The sequence below is a fragment of the Hemiscyllium ocellatum genome, chromosome 11 (genome assembly GCF_020745735.1).
Source record: "Hemiscyllium ocellatum isolate sHemOce1 chromosome 11, sHemOce1.pat.X.cur, whole genome shotgun sequence".
Taxonomy (NCBI): domain Eukaryota; kingdom Metazoa; phylum Chordata; class Chondrichthyes; order Orectolobiformes; family Hemiscylliidae; genus Hemiscyllium; species Hemiscyllium ocellatum.
Window position 1 is genome coordinate 28,337,417 of NC_083411.1, and position 20,010 is coordinate 28,357,426.

General features: G+C 40.3%; 1 protein-coding gene across 5 annotated transcripts in view; it reads left to right on the forward strand.

The window, feature by feature from the left end:
- LOC132820402 (zinc finger MYM-type protein 3-like) overlaps positions 1-20,010 on the forward strand; it is a 145,161-nt gene that overhangs the window by 68,413 nt on the left and 56,738 nt on the right. For 4 of the 5 annotated variants that reach the window (XM_060832494.1, XM_060832497.1, XM_060832498.1 and 1 more), the window contains exons 9-11: positions 1,149-1,264; positions 4,361-4,447; positions 6,278-6,428. In XM_060832494.1, the coding sequence (XP_060688477.1) occupies positions 1,149-1,264; positions 4,361-4,447; positions 6,278-6,428 (354 nt within the window). The remainder of the gene's footprint in view (positions 1-1,148; positions 1,265-4,360; positions 4,448-6,277; positions 6,429-20,010) is intronic. The other variant, XM_060832496.1, reaches the window with a different exon arrangement.

Genomic DNA, 20,010 nt, shown 5'->3' on the forward strand with positions numbered 1-20,010 from the left:
TCCCACTCGGCTGTTAGTTGTGGGATATCGGGATGAGTTGTACTGGTTCCACATTTGCTTCTGTCACAAAACTGGACTGGGTAGGAATGCAAGTTGTGAGGAAGATTCATTGAAGCTCGCAAGGGCTGAGATAGACTAGGCAAATGAGAAGAAATGGAATATGTGAATTTTTGTGAAATTATTCACCTTGGTAGAAACAAAACTATTTTGTAAATAATGAGATATTGGACACTGAGTAGGTGTCCAACAGAATCTGGGTGTCCTTGTTCAAGGATAGCTAAAGGCTAACATGCAGATGCAACATATAGGTGAATAAGGAAGGTCAAGACTGTGTTGGCCTTTGTTATAAGGAGATTTGCATACTGAAATCAACATGTCTTGCTACTCTTGTATAGATCTTGATGAGACCTCACTTGGGATAATTTTTAAGAGTATTGGTCTCTTTATGTAAAGAACAATAAACTTACCATAGAAGTAGCGCAGTGGGGTTCACCAGACTAATTTTTAAGATGGAGGAATTGTTCGACAAGAAGAGATTGAAGAAACTGGTACTGTGTCCTCCAGAGTTTTGAAGGATGCGAGGTGATCTTATTGAAACTTTCAAAATTCTTACAGATGTGACAGGGTGTGTATAGATAGGATGTTCTCTCTGGCTGGTGAGGCTCGGTAATGGATAGGCCATTAATGACTGAGTTGAGGAGGAAGTTCTTCACTCAGTGTGGTTAATCGATGGAATTTTCTGTCCCAGAGATCTTCGGAGGCTCAGTTGTTCTAGTGGCATTGAGGTAAATGCTCAACCATGATGTAATTGATTGGTAGAACAGGATTGATGAGTTATATGATCTATTCTAATTCCTATGTTCCTACAATTCTGATTACTCCAGAATGGTTGAGGTTGAGATGATCTAGATAAAAATTGTTCTTGTGTTTTTATTTATTGTTGGTCAGATGGGCAGTGACGCAAGATGGTTGTGTACTTATTTATTGTAATGAGGTATTCCTTAGCTAAACGTTTATACTTGCAATTTGACTACTGTTCCCTCATCGTAAATTGAGTTAGTTAAGTACAATATTGTTGAATTACTTCAACCAGAATTGTTTTACAGTCCCTCAAAAAAATTGTAATTAAATGTGTATATTTATCACAGGACCCAAAACTAAATGCAAATTTTGTAAAAAGAATCTTCCAGAGCGGGTTTATTACAATATGACTGATAGAGTTGTGCATCAGTTCTGCAGCCCTAACTGTTGGACTAATTTTCAGGTAAATATTTTTTTTAAAAGTGTCTTTATTTTAATGTGGAGGCAAACAAAGTAATTTAGTTTCGTAAATGTTGTATCATACTATAATTTTGAAATTAGACAACTGATGCATGTGTGGAATAGCCTATTTTAAAATTTATGGTGTGCTTTTCATCTTAATTTGCACTGATGCAATAGATGTGTAAATTTATCATACTATCTGTAGCTATTTTGTCTTTGTATATATTCCTCACTGAGACAAAAAAGTCACACTGCAAGAGGCTGAATAAAGTGGGAATTTGAAGTATATGTGAACAGAAGAGTTTGAACACTACTGAATTAAGTTGGTAATTTGTGGACTTCCATTAGAAAAAGTCATAAAAATGCTGGATGGTCGTTTAAACACCACCTGATTCATTGGTATGCAACAAAGATGAGAGTGGAAACATTTGATTTATTGGGGAGTGATGATCTGTGAGGGTAGATAAGAGAATGGAGTTAAAGTAATTGGATTAATTGTAGTTTTATTGAATGGCTGTGCAAGCCTGAGGGACCAAAAGGTGTATTCCTGTTTCTAGTTTTTAATGTTCTTGTGAATCTTAACTCCATATGACTGTTTGCCTTTTCACGCTCTCTGGACAGCTTTAATGGCAAATAATGTGTTTCATAAATACAGTCTTGCCCAGATAGTAATAAGAATAAAAATTGTATTTGAGGTTAGTGATATCTTATTACAAGTGAGTAGTGAGATTTCCCAGTTGGGGATCCAAAAGAAGCCACTCAACATTTGCTCCAACTTGCAATGCAGTTGTTTGCACTTGTCCACAGTAAGAGATTTACAAAGGATGTAGCATCTGCTTAAACTAGTAATGTTCCTTTCACTCTGGCTCAGGTAAATTATGGTCTATATTTTGTGGTTAAAAATATCTTTTGAGACCATGATTGTTTACTGTTAAATTGCAAATTGGAGAACAACATTTGACTAGTTGTGCAGAGATAAATGCAAAAATCAAGAAAACATGAAATTGTTTACCTGTTCTCCAAAAAACTTTACTTTCATAATATCTCTGAGAAATTCAACATTCAGATATTTTCTAGAATCATAGAGATGTACAGCACAGAAGCAGACTCTTCTGTCCAACCCATCCATGCCGACCAGATATCCCAACCCAATCTCGTCCCACCTGCCAGCACCCAACTATATCCCTCCAAACCCATCCAAATGCCTTTTAAATGTTGCAATTGTACTAGCCCCACCACTTCCTTTGGCAGCTCATTCCATACACGTACCACGCTCTGCGTGAAAAAGTTGCACCTTAGGCCTCTTTTATATCTTTCCCCTCTCACCCTAAACTTATGCCGTCTAATTCTGGACTCCCCCACTCCAGGGAAAATACTTTGTCTATTTATCCTATCCATGCCCCTCATGATTTTATAAACCTCTATCAGGTCCCCCCTCAACTATTTTGCCCAACAAGTCTTCTGAAGAGTATCCCACCCACACCCGGATCCGTTCATAACAAGTACACATCAAACATGCCTGAAGAAATTCAGATTTGTGCAATCTAGTGTGCCAAGTCTTAATTACTGCTAAACGACCTTGGTGATGTTGAAGACTGCTTTTATAAGTGACCAATCTCAATTCCTCCTTCTGGCGGGACATTAATTTGAATCCAGCCATGTCAAATGGTGAAATTTGAATCCACTAAAAATCTGGAACAAAAAGCTAACCTAATGATGACCTTGTAACCACTGTCATAAAAACCAATTTGGTTCACTAATGTCCTTTAGGGAAATAAATCTGCCATGTTAACCTGGTCTGGCCTGCACCGCTCGCCAGACCCACAGCAAAGTCCTTGACTCACTCATAACTGTCCTACTAGTCTAGACAGCAATGCCAACATATCATTACTGGATTTTTTTTTAAAAGATTGGTTTTTAACAAAGTTATTTTTATTTATTCAACCCTTTTATTTTTCTCATTCCATTTTCACATATCCTTTTGTTTTGTTTCTGTTCATGATTTGACATCGATTTAGCTTTCAAAGTAGCTCTGCATATCTTAGTGTAGATCGTTCTGTTTGACTGGATAAGGAGGTATCCATTTACTTAAATAACAAATACTGAAAATGCATCTGCAGATCGGACAGCGTTTTAAGAGAGGAATAGAGTTGATATTTTAGGTGGTTGACCTTTAATTGGAGCTGAATCGGAGAACCACAGAAGTATTGCTATTCAGCCCATTGTGTCTACCTGAGCTCTCCAAGTGAACAACATGATTGAGTGCCAATCTCCTGCTTGTTCACTGTACTCTTGCATGTTGTCTCCATTTAAGTAATCATCAAATGCCCTCTTGACTGTCTCAATATAATTTCCACCTATCACACTTAGTGATTCGGTTCTAGAATGCACTCGAACAAAAGTTCAATTTCTAATAACATTTTTGGAAATGTTTTGTGAAACCCAATAAACCTTTACTGCTTGATACCATGGCAGAATCTTCAGTTTATTTATCTGAAGAGGTACTATTCAGAGCTTTATTTGTTTTGTATTAATTGGAGTTTAAAAGAATGAGAAGCCACCATACTGAAGCATATTAGAGTCCTAAGGGGATTGACCAGATAGATGCAATGGAGTTGTTGCCCTTGAGGAAGAGGCTAGGACCAGAGGGCAGAATCTCAAAATAAGGGGTTGCCAAATTAGGACAGAACTGAAGAGGAATCTTTTCTGAGTGTTGTGAATCTGTGCTGCACAGGGCGGTGGAGGCTGTGTCATTAATGATTTTCGTAAACTGATATTCAATCAATCAGGGATTGGGGATGGGGTTAAAGCAGGAATGGGATGTTGAAGATAACCAAATCAGCCATCGTCTAATTGATGAGGAATTGCATGCTATTTGTGGTTCACTTGAGTGCAGTTAGCAATTTTTAAAACTAAGCATATCTTTATTGGGTTATTTTGTCCATTAAAATTCGTAGAAACATGTCATTCTTGTTTGAGAGGGAATTCAGTTTTGTTTAAAACCACAATGCTTCAACTAAAGTTTGTATTATTAGGCATTTAGTTCATAACATTTGAGTAATTATTTATATTTGCTTTATATTTCTGTTTACATCAGCAGTCCAGCCCTGAAGGTAGCATACAACTGAACTGCACATACTGCCACAATATTTTCACTGGGAAACCAGAAATACTGGACTGGCAGGTAAGTGCACTGTTAATCTGTTTGGGCACTCCATACTTGAAAGGTATGTTTTCATATTTAGATGGTAATAGCTCTTTTCCATTCTGAATTGGGAAATTGTATTCTAACGGGCCAAGTTTTTCTTGCCATATATTCATTGAGAATGGAAATGCTTCTAATTTGACACAAGGGAAAGATTTAAATGAAATGGTCTGATGAGGATAGCAAAAATGAAGTGGGTGGAGTGATGGTCTGTTGTGGGTGGAGGGAACAGAATAGTTAGAAGGAGATGCAAATTCTTTAATGAGAAGCCATTGCAATGTTACAAATTGGTATGCTTCAAAAGTGCTATGACAAATGTTATGTTTGATTGGAAATATGGAATGCAAATTTTGTCCTGACGTACTGTTGCCATACAGTGGCACTGTTCTTGGTTCTCTCTCATTTGCCAGATCTCCACTGATTTGTTTGCTTGTGATGTCCTAAAATCCTTTTATTCTAGCAAAGATAAAGTTCAGCAGTTTCTGGCTACCTTCCACTTATTTTTAAACCTAAAAAGAAAATCTTTTAAAATTTGCAGCAGCATTTAATGTCAAATCAGCATTTGGATTTATTCTTCGGCTGAGTTTACAAATAATGCCAGAACTACGTGGGGAATTACATTTTTCTGAGTATGAAAGCTGAGAGAATTGCACCCGGCTGTGCTAAAAATAAAGCATGTCTATTGCATCAAAATTTGATCCAAGTTGAAAACAAATAACTACACCACAACAATTCTTTTATATAGAACTTTAGTTTGTAAGATCTGGGAAGATACAGCGACTATTTATAAATATCTTTGCAGTTTGTGCTTCCAGTACAAGTACAATATGATATTTTGTCTGCAAATTAGCCTTTTCTAAGGTAAAACCAGGGGCTGGCTTTCCCAAGAAATTTGCAATCTAATTATAATTGTTGCAGTGTTTAAAATGTTATGTTAGATTGATATTGTGTCATGGGTGTTATTCTCTTTCTCTGCTCCCAGTGCTGAACTTTGTTCAGCTGATCTGGTTTTGTTTCTTGTTGGTTGAACTGTAATAACAAGTCTAACCTTAGAAAAATGAAGAAATTAAGGCAGTGGTAAATGATGTGTCAGATAAATTACCAGGAGAAACAAAGAGAAACTTGCACTAATGTGTGAAAAGCCTTTTATAGCCTCAAGTGTTCTAAATTGCTCTGTAACTGTTATATTTTATCTGTTTTAGTTTCTGGGCTTATATAGTTAAGAGAAGCAGCGAATTTGCAACACTAAAAACCTCAAACAGCAAATAAGGGACCAAATAGTCTGCTTTGATTATGTTTGTTGAAGAATGGATGCTTTCATGTCCCTCAGATTGAGGGGGTGTGTAATTGGACAGTGCCTCAACTGAGCACCTGAAAGACAAATCTCTGAAATGACAGCAGTGTTTTAGTGTCACCCCAGACTGCCACATAAAGTCCAGGTGAAGCATGGACTTCGATCTGAGACAGAAGGATTACCACTGAACCAAACAATCTACTTTGTATCCCTGGGGTGGAAAATGTATCACACCTAGATTCAGGGCACGTAAACTCAGCAGTTTATTGTCAGCTCTGCTCCTTTCATTGTAACAATTGAGTTTGAGCCTGCAATATATTTACCTGGATTTGTCCACTGATTAAATGGGGATAGAATTGAATGGTTTGCTGTTTGGTATAAAAGATTTTGTCCTGAAAGAAAAGAAAGAAAATTATTTTGAAAACTGGGGAAATACATACCTTTGAAATTCATGAGACATCTATTATTTCGTTGTTTGAACTGGAATTCACTTTTTCTTTTCTTTTTTTCTTTAGGGCAGTGTTCGGCAGTTTTGTTGTAAGGTATGCTGTGAAGATTATAAAAGGCTGCATGGTGTTGTGTCCGTCTGTGAATATTGCAAGCAGGAGAAGATACTGCATGAGAAGATTAAGTTTTCAGGAGTAGAAAAAAATTTTTGTAGTGAAGGTATGACCTTAAACATGCACGGCACTCCTGTGCAGATGGATAATTCATCAACTTTACCTGTATACTGTTGGTCATGATTTGGAGGTGCCCATGTTGGACTGGGGTGGGCAGAGCTAAAAATCACACAACACCGAGTTATGAGAAAAAGTTTGAAATGTATTTACACATTATCGATTTGAGATTAATTCTGAACAATTTTATTTAACAATCTACTTGACACATTGTTCACTATATTGCTGTTTTCACTACATTACTGCTGTTCCCCCCCATTACTGCTGTTCCCCTCCCCAATAGTAGTTCATGAACCTCTGCAGCCATAAGTTACAGGTGAAACATTAATTTGCAAGAAATTCACCTGTGACGTCAAGTTTTCTTGGTTTTGAGTTAGTTGAATGTTCCTTTATTGAAAAGTTTAAAATGACATACTCTAGTTCTCAGCCTTGCCACCTCTGGCTGGTTGTCTTGGTTCCTGCACTTCCTACAGCCTCACCAGTCATGCTTCCTACTCCAAGGCATTCAGAAGCCTTGCTTACTGCCACACTCCCCTCCTTTCTGCTTCTCCAATCACAGGCTGCTTCTCTCTCTCATTTGCTGATAGGACGTTTTGCTATTAGCCTCTGATTGGAGGAGCATCTCCATCTCTCGTACAGTGGTCCTCATGTCATGCAGTCTTGCTGAACAATATTTCATTTTAATGTTGCTTGTTCTTTGGAGCTTGTTTTGATCACTCTTTGAATTGGCATTTTCACATTAGCATTTTGTATGCATTTTGAGTGTCCACTGTTATCATAAATCAATGTCCAGTACTGTACTGCGTGTATGTCAGACATGCATTTCTTTCTGCTCTGATCATGGTGAAGAAGTCATGTCCTGCCTTGATTCCTAGCTTTGGTTTGTTGAAGCCTTGTTTCCTAGTTTGTTCCACCTCAACTCCTCAAAGTTAATTCCACATGCAAACCACACAATATATTTGCCCTTTGTGTCTTTATTAAATATCTCTCTTCTCGCCTTAAAATTGTGCCTCCTATTCTTGAAATCCCCCACCCCAGAGAAAGGCACCTATCTTTAACTGCTCATGATTTTTTAAACCTGTATAAGGTCACTTCTCAACCTGCTACGCTCCAGAGAAGGAAGTCCCAGTCTTGAAATAACTTGCACCTTCCAAATCCGGCAACATCCTGGTAAATCTCTTCAGAACTTTTTCAGGTTAATAATAGCTTTTCTATAACTGTATATCCAGAACTGGACACAGTACTCCAAATTCTGATAGCGTGCCCATCACTTGCCAACCTGGTGTATTCGCGGTCACCTTAGCCTGGCCCAGGATTCTGTAAGATGACCCTCCAACAAGTTCCTATCTATGCACTTTAAGGATTAGGAGGTGAAGATGGATGTAGAGATACGTTGACTAGCAATATTGTCAAAATACCCAAAATGGTGTGAAGCAACTTCCACTTGCCTGAGATATTCATTTTCCAGGTCACTTTTTTTAAAAAAAAGCATTCTTGAGATGCAGGTGTTGTTGCTAGGCCAGCGTTTATTGCCAATTGTTAATTACCCAGAGGGCAGTTAAGAGTTGATCACATTGATGTAGAGTCACATAAAGGGTGCCGAGAGGGCTCAGCAGTTATCACTGCTGCCTCACAACACTAGGGACCCGGGTTTAATTCCATTCCTGGGCGATTGTCTGCTTGGAGCCAATGCATTGTGTGGGTTTCCACTCTCAGACCAAAAATGCACACATCAGGTGGACCGGCCACGCCAAACTGCTCATAGCCTGCAAATCTCTGGCCACTATGTGGACCACCCTTGGGAAATGCAGGCCTACGGGGATAGGGTAGGGGTGTGGGTCTGGATGGGATGCTGCCCGGAGGGCCATTTTGGACATGATGGACCAAATGGCCTACCTCTATACTGTAGTGATTCTATGAATCTGAAGAATTCTAAAGACCAGAACAAGTAAGGATCGCAGATTTCCTTCTTGAAAGAATTTTAGTGAACTAGATAGGTTTTTCTGACAATTGCTTCACATTCACATTCAGATTATCAAATTCAAATTCCATCACCTGCCAGTGTGAGATTCAATACATTACTTGGGTCTTTAGATTAATAGTTTCGTGATAATAATAATAGGCTATCATTCATATGATTAGGATTTTCGATGCCCCTCTGACACTTGCCTGAGGAGCATTCTCCATTCTGGGCTTCTGAGGTTATGCTATTTGTTCTAAACTATAGCTTGCTTGCTGAGAAACTGCATCTGATGTTTGTTCTTTTCTCATTCAACACTTTCACAAGATGAATGATAAGTTATTTGGAGAAATTGAAGTAATGCTGACCTTTACTGCACTGTAGGTGAGTCCAGGAAAAGCATGTTATTAGACTGAGACACCCAGCCAAGTGCAACATTTTCTGTGACTGCAAAGTGTGAAGTGAGTTCGAGTTTGCTGTCTTGTCATGTGGTTGCACTTGTGGAATGATATCAACTCCCCATCATTTAAAGTGCCATTATTACACACTGTGTGTCACTGTCTCACGAGCTGCTCATTAACTAAACTAGATACACTCTGGATTTTGTTGGCAGAATAAAGTTCTTTCTACACTCTACCTACCAAACATTCCCCAGGATAGGCACGGGCAAGAACAGATTCAGAGCAAAGGAGTAACATTTAACAGACACTTGGATAAGTACATGAACAGGAAATGTTTGGAGGAACAAGGGCCAGGCGCAGGCTGCTGGGATTAGTTTCATTTGGGGTGTTCGGCATGGACTGGTTGGACCGAAGGGTCTGTTTCCATGCTCCATGTCTCTGAGTCACTCGATGAGAACACCCTTCCTGGCTGCACTCCTACCTTCCCTCCTGACTTTAAACTGAGGGCCTGGCTACCATCTATTGGCAGAAGTCAGTCAGTGCAGATTATTCTGAGACATTAGCTCTTCAAGTTGGAGCCTGGAACCTGTACAGTACTGTGGAATGTTACTTCCCACTCAGTTTGGTTTATTTTTAGTTTTTTATTTGCAGTGATGGAATTTAGCAATTTAAAATACAGGTAGTAAAGTAATTCAACAATATTTTGTTTCATCTTTTTATCTTTACTAAGAAATGCTCTGCAGAATCTAATTCAATTTTCACTAAAAGTCATAACTTTTAGAACAACCCCACCTTTAAATTTTTAATGTGCCACATACAGAGATAATGGTTCTCTTAGCGAGTTTTGAGAAGATTTGTAGCTCAGGTTGAGGTTCCTGATGTAGGTTTACTTGCTGAGCTGGAAGGTTCATTTCCAGATGTTTTGTCACCCTACTAGGTAACATCTTCAGTGGGCCTCTGGATGATTCCTGCTTTCTACTTATATATTTGGGTTGGTGATGTCATTTGCTTTTTTTTCTCAGGCAGTGGGTCTAACTTGATGTGTTTGAAGTCAAAGTGGTGTCCTTCCTCATCCGTTTGTAAGGATACTAGTGAGAGAGGGTCATGTCTTTCTGTGGCTAGTTAGTGTTCATGTATCCTGGTGGCCAGTTTTCTGCCTGTTTATCCAATGTCATGTTTGTTACAGTTCTTGCACGGTATTTTGTAAATGACATTGGTTTTGCTTGTTGTCTGTATAGGGTCTTTCAAGTTCATTTGCTGCTGTTTTAGTGTGTTGGTGGATTTCTGGGCTCCCATGATGCCCAGAAATCTGAGTAGTCTGGCAATCATTTCTGAGATGTCTTTGATGTAGGGCATAGTAGCTAAGGTTTCTGGATGTGTTTTGTCTAGAAATCGGCGGACTGTGTTCATTGGGACCCATTCTTTTTCTATACATTGTATGGGTGATTTTCCTCTGCTCTGCATAGTTCCTCTGTGCTGCAGTATGTTGGCTTATTGAAATAATGTTTTGAAAGAATGGGTACCTAATGAACTCAGTCCACCGATTTCTCAACAACAAACCCAAACAAGCAGACTAAATATGTCCAGGAACCCTAGCCACTCTCCCCTACATCAAAGACATCTCCGAAATGCCTGCCAGACTACTCAACCCCCTTGGCACCATGGTAGCCCACAAACCCACTGCCATACAAAAGCAGTAGTTAATGAACTTGAAAGACCCTATACAGACAACAAGCAAAACTCATGTCATTTACAAAATACCATGCAAGAACTGTAATCAACACTAAATTGGACAAAAGGCAGAAAACTAGCCACCAGGATACATGAGCATTAGCTAGCCACAAAATAAACATGACCCCCTCTCACTAGTATCCTTGCATTCAGATAAGGAAGGGTAGCACTTCAACTGGGACAACACATTCATCTTAGGACAAGCCAAACAGAGACATGCACAAGAACTCCCAGAAGGATGGCATTCCAACCGGAACTCTATAAACAAACACATCGCGTTAGACCCCATCTACCACTGCCTGAGAAAAAGAACACGAAATGGCATCACCAGCCCAAACATATAAATAGAAAGCAGGGGTCATCAGCAGTACTTCACCCAGAGGCCGACTGAAGATGTTACCTATTATGGTGGCGAAACATCTGGAAATGAACCTTCCAGCTCAGTGAGCAAACCTACAGCCACTAATTGTTCTCTGGTTGTCCCACAACTGAATTTTCCAGGTATTTTGGGGATTCTCTGGGGCAAATTTGCCCACAGCCCTCATTCATCTTGAGCTTCTGTTCTGGGAAGGCAAGCACAACTAACAGGGTTGAACACCACTTCAAATCCTTGCCTTCTGTACAAATGTGAAGACTTACTAATTTCTTTATTTTCAAGATGAAGGGAATCCACTTATGTGTTGCAAACTCAAATTTCTGACCGTTCCGCCCTCTGTTTCGGATCTCTCATCACTTGCCTGTTGTTCCATAAGCAGTTTGCATCCATCCCTTATCCAATTCTTAACCACATGATGGCTGTTATAACACCTGTAAGTTAGAATTTCTCTTCTAGCAATTCATCTGCAGCCTCCTGTCAACCACATAATGTGACGTTACTATTTAGTTCTGTCCCACTCGCTGAAAAACTAATATTGTAATAAAAACTCATTCAGTTTTTGTTGTGTGAGGGTTATTGCACTGCCCTGATCCATGTCTGTAATGGTACCGTCTGACTTCCATCGTGATGCATCAACCTTATTGGTTTTCGAAAAGTGTTTTGACATTAATGAAGAAACTGTTTTCCACTATGTCTCAATCCCAGTGGCTCTGCTCAACTATTCAGCTCCTCCAAGCTGCTTTTTGCTCGATTCTGTGCTCTCACTGTTTGAAAGACAGGATTTCTTTTTGCGCTGTAATTTCTGTCTAGCAAAGCATCAGAATTGGTTGCACATCCACAGTCACCTCATACTGCATTTGCTCCTTGTAAATTTCTGTTTAATGACAGGAATCTGAATGTTGTTCAGAATATACAGAATGAAAGTTAGATGTTTAATCTATGCATCTAGCTTGTCTAAATCAGGTTTTAAATCCATTCAGTACTTTGCATTTATTGTATTAGATATACACTGGAATGCAGGATAAACCCCTCTCTCGGCTTATGTTAAGATTTGTGCAAGAGCTTTCTGCATGTCCTGGGTAGCTCACTTCGAATATAATCAGACTTGAAATCTCACTGGTCATAATTTTGATTCCCACATTGGATGATTAATTTTTTGTGAAGTATGTTTTGATCGGGTTGGGAAGCAAGGGAAGTGATTGCTGGGCCTCTTGCTGAGATATTTGTATCATCGATAGTTACAGGTGAGGTACTGGAAAACTGGAGGTTGGCTAATGTGGTGCCACTGTTGAAGAAAGATGGTAAGGACAAGCCAGGGAATTATAGACCAGTGAGCCTGGCTTCAGTGGTGGGCAAGTTGTTGGAGGGAATCCTGAAGGACAGGATGTATATATATTTGGAAAGGCAGGGGCTGATTAGGGATAGTCAACATGGCTTGGCGCATAGGAAATTATGTCTCGCAAGCTTGTTTGGGTTGGTTGCTGAGAAATCGGCGGACTGTGTTCATTGGGACTCATTCTTTTTCAATACATAGGTGATTTTCCTCTGCTCTGCGTAGTTCCTCTTTGCTGCAGTATGAGGACAGAGCAGTAGATATGATCTATATGGACTTCAGTAAGGTGTTTGACAAGGTTCTCCATGGTAGACTGATATAGCAAGGTTAGATCTCATGAAATACAGAGAGAACGAGCCATTTGGATACAGAAGTGGCTCAAAGGTTGAAGTCAGAGAGTGGTGGTGGAGGGTTGTTTTTCAGACTGGAGGCCTGTGACCAGTGGAGTGCCACAAGGATCGGTGCTGCGTCCACTGCTTTTTGTCATTTATGTAAATGATTTGGATGTGAGCATAAGAGGTATAGTTAGTAAGTTTGCAAATGACACCAAAATTGGAGGTATAATGGACAGTGAAGCAAGTTAGCTCAGATTACAATGGGACCTTGATCAGATGGGCCAATGGGCTAAGAAGTGGCAAATGAAGTTTAATTGAGATAAATGCAAAGTGCTGCATTTTGGGAAGGTAAATCTTAGCAGGACTTATACGCTTAATGGTAAGGTCCTAGGGAGTGTTGCTAAACAAAGAGACCTTAGAGTGCAAGTTCATAGCTCCTTGAAAGTGGAATCGCAGGTAGATAGGATAGTGAAGAAGGTGTTTGGTATGCTTTCCTTTATTGGTCAGAGTATTGAGTACAGGGGTTGGGAGGCCATGTTGCAGCTGTACAGGACATTGGTTACATCACTTTTGGAATATTGCGTGGAATTCTGGTCTCCTTCCTTTCGGAAAGATGTGAAACTTGAAAGGGTTCAGAAAAGATTTACAAGGCTGTTGCCAGGGTTGGAAGATTTAAGCTATAAGGTGAGGCTGAACTGGCTGGAGCTGTTTTCCCTGGAGCATCTGAGGCTGAGGGATGACATTATAGGGGTTTGCAAAATTATGAGGGGCATGGATAGGATAAATAGACAAAGTCTTTTCCCTGGGGTTGGGGAGTCCACAACTAGAGGGCATAGGTTTAGGGTGAGAGGGGAGAGATGTAAAAGGGACCTAAGGGGCAACTTTTTCTCGCAGAGGGTCGTACGTGTATGGAGTGAGCTGCCAGAGGAAATGGTGGAGGCTAGTACAATTGTAACATCTAAAAGGCACCTGGATGTATATATGAATAGGAAGGGTTTGGAGGGATATGGGCCAGGTGCCTGCACGTGGGACTAGATTGGGTTGGGATATCTGGTCGGCATGGATGGGTTGGATTGAAGGGTCTGTTTCTGTGCTGTACATCTCTATGACTGTATAAATTAATGTCTTCCTGATGCTTTAAAAATGCCATTGAATGTGAGAATCTCATTTACTGATATTTCATAATTTTACATTTTCATTTACTGTTATCAGAAGCAGATTAAAAGGGGAACAGTCACTGAAAGCGTTAACTGGACGCAAGAACTTCTAATTGGTTAAGAACTGCGCAGACCTAAACTTGAACTTTGTTGTTCATCTGTATAAAACGAACTTGTTTGTTGTAAAATAGAGATGGTTACTCTGACATTGAGAGTGCAACTGAATATGTGCAGAAAGTGATGCACTGAGAGTTGCAGCACAACTGAATGGTTTTTATTGTTCACATTTGTGTAGTCTCGTGTTTCGTGTGTCTCGAGAAATTATACCTTGATATATTTCCCTGATTGATTGGTGTCAGCACTTTACAACTGGATGTCAAATGACCAAACCTGGTGTTTGTGGTCCCTCCTGAGATATGTTCCTTTCCTGTTAATGGCTGACTTCATTCCCATCTCTTGCTATTTGTTCAGACTGTGTCAAGCCATGTAACTGCCTGATTTCCAATTTTTAACCTGTTTAAAACTCAAGATATCAGTTTATTTCACCCACCACATTGCTTACATCATAGAAAAATGCTGCACCAAGCATTTAGTCCATTATACCTGTGCTAGCATTTTCCAATTTGTCTCATTCCCTTGCTGTTTCTAAATAGCCCTGAAATATTTTCCATTTCAAATAATCATCAAATTGCCACTGAAGAAATTGTTATCTCGTCTGCTTGTACTATCCTTCCACTAGTGCATCACAGATATTATGTTTAAAAATTCTTAATATAGCCTTTCATTGCTGGAACCCTTAACTGTGTTTTTAAATCTGATTTCATGGAGGTCCTTTGCACTCTTTCCTATTCTCCATCTGATCCAAAACTTGACAATGTTTTCCAGTTGAGTTCTGGAGAAGGGCCACAGGACCCAACATATTAACTTTTGCTTACTCTCTGCAGATACTGCAAGACCTGAGTTTTTCCAGCAATTTTTGTTTTTGTTTGTGATTTCCAGCATCCGCAGTTCTTTGCTTTATTTTTTGTTTAGTAAGTCCCAGTCGCCTGTCTTTCTCGTCCTTGCATACTTGTGTTGGCTTCAAGACCCCTCACCATTGAACTGAAGTTCTCATCCTTGCCTTCAACCCTGCCTGTGACTTTGTGCACATATTAAAAATAAGATAGGAGCACTGACAGGTGAAACTAGAACTAATGGGCATAACCTCAAAATAAGGGGGAGCAGATTTAGGACTGAGTTGAGGAACAGCTACTTCACTCAACAGGTTGTGAATTTGTGGAATTCCTTGCCCAGTGAAGCAGTTGAGACTACCTTGTTGAATATTTCTAAGGCAAGGGTAGATTTTTGAACAGTAAAGGAATCAATGGTTATTGTAAGCAGATGGGTAAATGGAACTATTAAAGGGTGGAGCAGGCTTGGAGAGCCAGATAGCCTACTCATGCTCCTATTTCTTATTTTTTTTTGTTTTGTGAAGATTTTCCATAGCTTATCTATGGCCTTTCATACATTGACGTATCTTTAGTTGCATTGGTCCCACTATGAAGGGGGAAGGGAAAGTGAAAGCGACAGGGAGTATGGAGTTAAATGGAAAGATAAGCAACAGGATAGCATATGTGCAGGCGGATTTAAACTCGAGGCAGACTGGGAATGCAGCAAAAAGGAAGGATAACTTAGGACATCTTATGACTTCCAATATCTCTAATGATAAGAAAGTTAGCATTAAGGCACTTTACCTGAATGCTCACAGCATTCATAACAAAGCAGATGAACTAATGGTACAGATCATAGTGAATGATTATGATGTGGTAGGCATCACAGAGACGTGGTTACAGGGGGGCCAGGACTGGCAGTTAAACCTCCAAGGATTTTCAACTTATCAAAAAGACAGGGAGGTCGGCAGAGAGGGTGGGGTTGCCTTGTTAGTTAAGAACAAAATTAAATCTATGGCACTGAATGACATAGCGTTGGATGATGAGGAGTCTGTGTGGGTGGAATTGAGGAACCACAAAGGCAAAAAAAAAACCATAATTGGAGTTGTGTACAGACCACCTAACAGTGGTCAGGACCAGGGGCGCAACATGTACCGGGAAATAGAGAAGGCATGTCAGAAAGGCAAGGTCACGGTGATCATGGGAGACTTCATGTGGAGGTGGACAGGGTAAATAATGTTGCCAGTGGATCCAAAGAAAGGGAATTCATGGAATGCTTACAGGATGGCTTTTTGGAACAGCTGGTCATGGAGCCCACAAGGGAGCAGGCTATTCTGGACCTAGTGCTTTGTAATGAACCAGACTTTATAAAAGATCTTAAAGTAAGGGAACCCTTAGGAAGCAGGGATCATAATATGGTAGAGTCTGCAGTTTGAAAGAGAGAAGGCAAAATCAGATGTAATGGTGTTACAGTTAAATAAAGGTAATTATGAAGGCACGAGAGAGGAACTGACGAAAATAGACTGGAAGCAGAGCCTAGCGGGGAAGACAGTAGAGCAAAAATGGCAGGAGTTTGTGGGTATAATTGAGGACACTGTTCGGAGGTTCATCCCCAAGAAAAGAAAGATTATCCAGGGAGGGATTAGACAGCCATGGCTGACAAAGTAAGTCAGGAAATGTATGAAAGAAAAAGAGAGATCCTATAAAGTGGCCAAGAGCAGTGGGAAATCAGAATATTGGGAAGGCTACAAAAACAAACCGAGGATAACAAAGAGAGAAATAGGGAAGGAGGGGATCAAATATGAAGGTAGGTTAGCCAGTAATATTAGAAATTGGCTGTTGGTTCGGTAGTGTAGTGGTTCATATGTTTGCTTTGTATGTCGATCGTCTTGTGGGTGGCATAGTGGTTAGCACTGCTGCCTCAGTGTCAGAGTTCCGGGTTCAATTCCCGCCTCAGGTGACTGACTGTGTGGAGTTTGCACATTCTTCCCGTGCCTGTGTGGGTTTCCTCCGGGTGCTCCGGTTTCCTCCCACAGTCCAAAGATGTGCAGGTCAGGTGAATTGGCCATGCTAAATTGCCCGTAGTGTTAGGTAAGGGGTAAATGTAGGGGTATGAGTGGGTTGTGCTTCGGCGGGTCGGTGTGAACTTGTTGGGCCGAAGGGCCTGTTCCCACACTGTAAGTAATCTAATCTAAAAATGATAGTAAAAGTTTCTTTCAATACATAAGAAACAAACGACAGGCAAAAGTAGACATTGGGCCACTTCAAACTGATGCTGGAAGCCTAGTGATGGGAGATAAGGAAATAGCAGGAGAACTTAATCAGTACTTTGCGTCAGTCTTCACAGTGGAAGACATGAGTAATATCCCAACAATTAAAGGGAGTCAGGGGGCTGAGTTGAGTATGGTTGCCGTTCCAAAAGAGAGAGTGCTCGAAAAGCTAAAAGGTCTTAAAATTGCTAAATCTCCTGGTTCCGATGGGATACATCCTAGAGTTCTGAGAGAGGTGGCTGAGGAAATAGCCAAGGCATTGGTTGAGATCTTTCAAGAGTCACTGGAATCAGGGAAAGTCCCGGATAATTGGAAGATCGCTGTTGTGACCCCCTTGTTCAAGAAAGGATCAATACAAAAGATGGAAAATTATAGGCCAATTAGCCTAACCTCGGTTGTTGGTAAAATTCTAGAATCCATCATTAAGGACGAGGTTTCTAAATTCTTGGAAGAGCAGAGTCGGATTAGAACAAGTCAACATGGATTTAGTAAGGGGAGGTCATGCCTGACAAACCTGTTGGAATTCTTTGAAGAGGTGACAAACAGGTTAGACCAGGGAAACCCAGTGGATGTGGTCTATCTAGACTTCCAAAAGGCCTTTGATAAGGTGCCACGTGGGAGGATGCTGAGCAAGGTGAGGGCCCATGGTGTTCGAGGTGAGCTACTGGGATGGATTGAGGATAGGCTGACTGACAGAAGGCAGAGAGTTGGGATAAAACGTTCTTTTTGGAAATGGCAGCCGGTGACAACAGTCAGTGTTGGGGCCGCAGGGGGCATTCTAGCGAAGTTTGCCGATGACACGAAGTTAGGTGGACAAGCATGTAGTACTGAGGAAGTGGGGAGGCTGCAGAAGGATCTGGACAGTTTGGGAGAGTGGTCCAGGAAATGGCTGATGGAATTCAACGTGAGCAAATGCGAGGTCTTGCACTTTGGAAAAAAGAATACAAGCATAGACTCCTTTCTAAATGGTGAGAAAGTTCGTAAAGCCAAAGTACAAAGGGATCTGGGAGTGCTAGTCGAGGATTCTCTAAAGGTAAACATGCAGATTGAGTCCGTGATTAAGAAAGCGAATGCAATGTTGTCACTTATCTCAAGAGGGTTGGAATATAAAAGCACCGTTGTGCTACTGAGACTTTATAAAGCTCTGGTTAGGCCCCATTTGGAGTACTGTGTCCAGTTTTGGTCCCCACACCTCAGGGAAGGACACACTGGCACTGGAACGTGTCCAGTGGAGATTCACACGGATGATCCCTGGAATGGTTGGCCTAACATATGAGGAACGGCTAATGATCCTGGGATTGTATTCATTGGAGTTTAGAAGATTAAGGGGAGACTTAATAGAAACTTACAAGATAATACATGGCATGGAAAGGGTGGACGCTAGGAAATTGTTTCCGTTAGGCGAGGAGACTAGGACCCGTGGACACAGCCTTAGAATTAGAGGGGGTCAATTCAGAACAGAAATGCGGAGATATTTCTTCAGCCAGAGAGTGGTGGGCCTGTGGAATTCATTGCTGCAGAGTGCAGTGGAGGCCGGGATGCTCAATGTCTTCAAGGCAGAGATTGATAGATTCTTGATGTCACGAGGAATTAAGGGCTACGGGGAGAATGCGGGTAAGTGGAGTTGAAATGCCCATCAGCCATGATTGAATGGCAGAGTGGACTCGATGGGCCGAATGGCCTTACTTCCACTCCTATGTCTTATGGTCTTCTGTGAAGCTCTCTTGTGAAATATTTGCCTTTGTCTTTTTGGAAAATAATTGCTGTCTTGCACTTTTTTAATATAATTTTTTTTCTTGAGACTTGTATGGTCATAGCCCTAGTTATTCCGTTTCAGAAAAATATGCATTAGTACAGGTTTATCTGGTTCAGAAGTGACCTTACCTACTGAGCATGCAGTATCAATTCCATTTTTTAATTCCCGCAGTAGGACAGCACCCAGGCTAATCTATGACATTAAGTCAAACTTAGCTAGGTAGACTAAGGTTTTCTTGATCCCTAGTCCCTCTGTTTTCTGCTCATCTCATTTTTTAAAAAATTAAAAATGTCAACTTGCAGTTCTGAAGTCTATGGTGAGTGAATGTTGGCCAATTTGTCAACTGGAGAGCAAGACGAGCAAGCATTGGTGTTCCAGCTGTCTGGGGATAAATTCACCATCAGTGATCTTTTTCAAAAAAAAAAGTTGCTGGAAAAACTCAGCAGGTCTGAGCATCTGTGAAGCAAAATTGGAGTTAATGTTTCTGATCCAGTGACACTTCCTCAGAACTGAATCTTTTCTTCATTCAATATCTGCACATTATTCTTTACTCAGTACAGGTCACTAGCTGTCTGAAGCTTTTGCTCACTCCACTTGGCTAATTCAGAATGGAAGCAAATTTTTGCATCACTGCTGCTTCTCTGGATGATATCAGTTAATTCTGCAGAAGTGAAGGCTGCGAACATGTTAGTTTCCATGACTTTGTTGTACATTAGTTTAATCGATTTGGGAGCATTCCCATATGCACACCTGGTTTAAATGTTGTAAAATGAGAGATCAAGTTTTGTTCCAGTATTCCAGTGTGTTTAGATGTTGTGATTTTCCTGAATTAAAGGAGAATTTATTACAACTGAAATGTAAATGGACTGTTCTGGTTAACGTGATATTTACTTCTCATCTTAGTCATGGAGTCAGCAGTGTTGTTTTTTGAAGTAATTGTAACCAGGACACTGAAGGAAGGCTTAACAATGCATGATGTGAAATAATTTAACTTGAATCTATGCGTTGAAGTACTGTGCCTTTGTTTAAAGAAGATAATTTTCATGTCTAAATTGTCGATTCATCAGCATTGTTTACAACCACAGTGTACAAATATTTTGTATTAGCCTTGGAAGTGCCACCTGATGTTTAAAGTATGGAGTCTTGTACATTGATTTCTTGTGTTTCTTTTTATATTGACCCTTGTTTGATCATATTTGGCACTGACTATTCATGTCTATGCATTAAAATATGAATGGTTGTTACCTGGTTTTTAACATAAAGTATTTCCTGGCCAATACTCTAGTTCTTTGTTGCAAATGCTTGCCAATTTGATAAATGGAG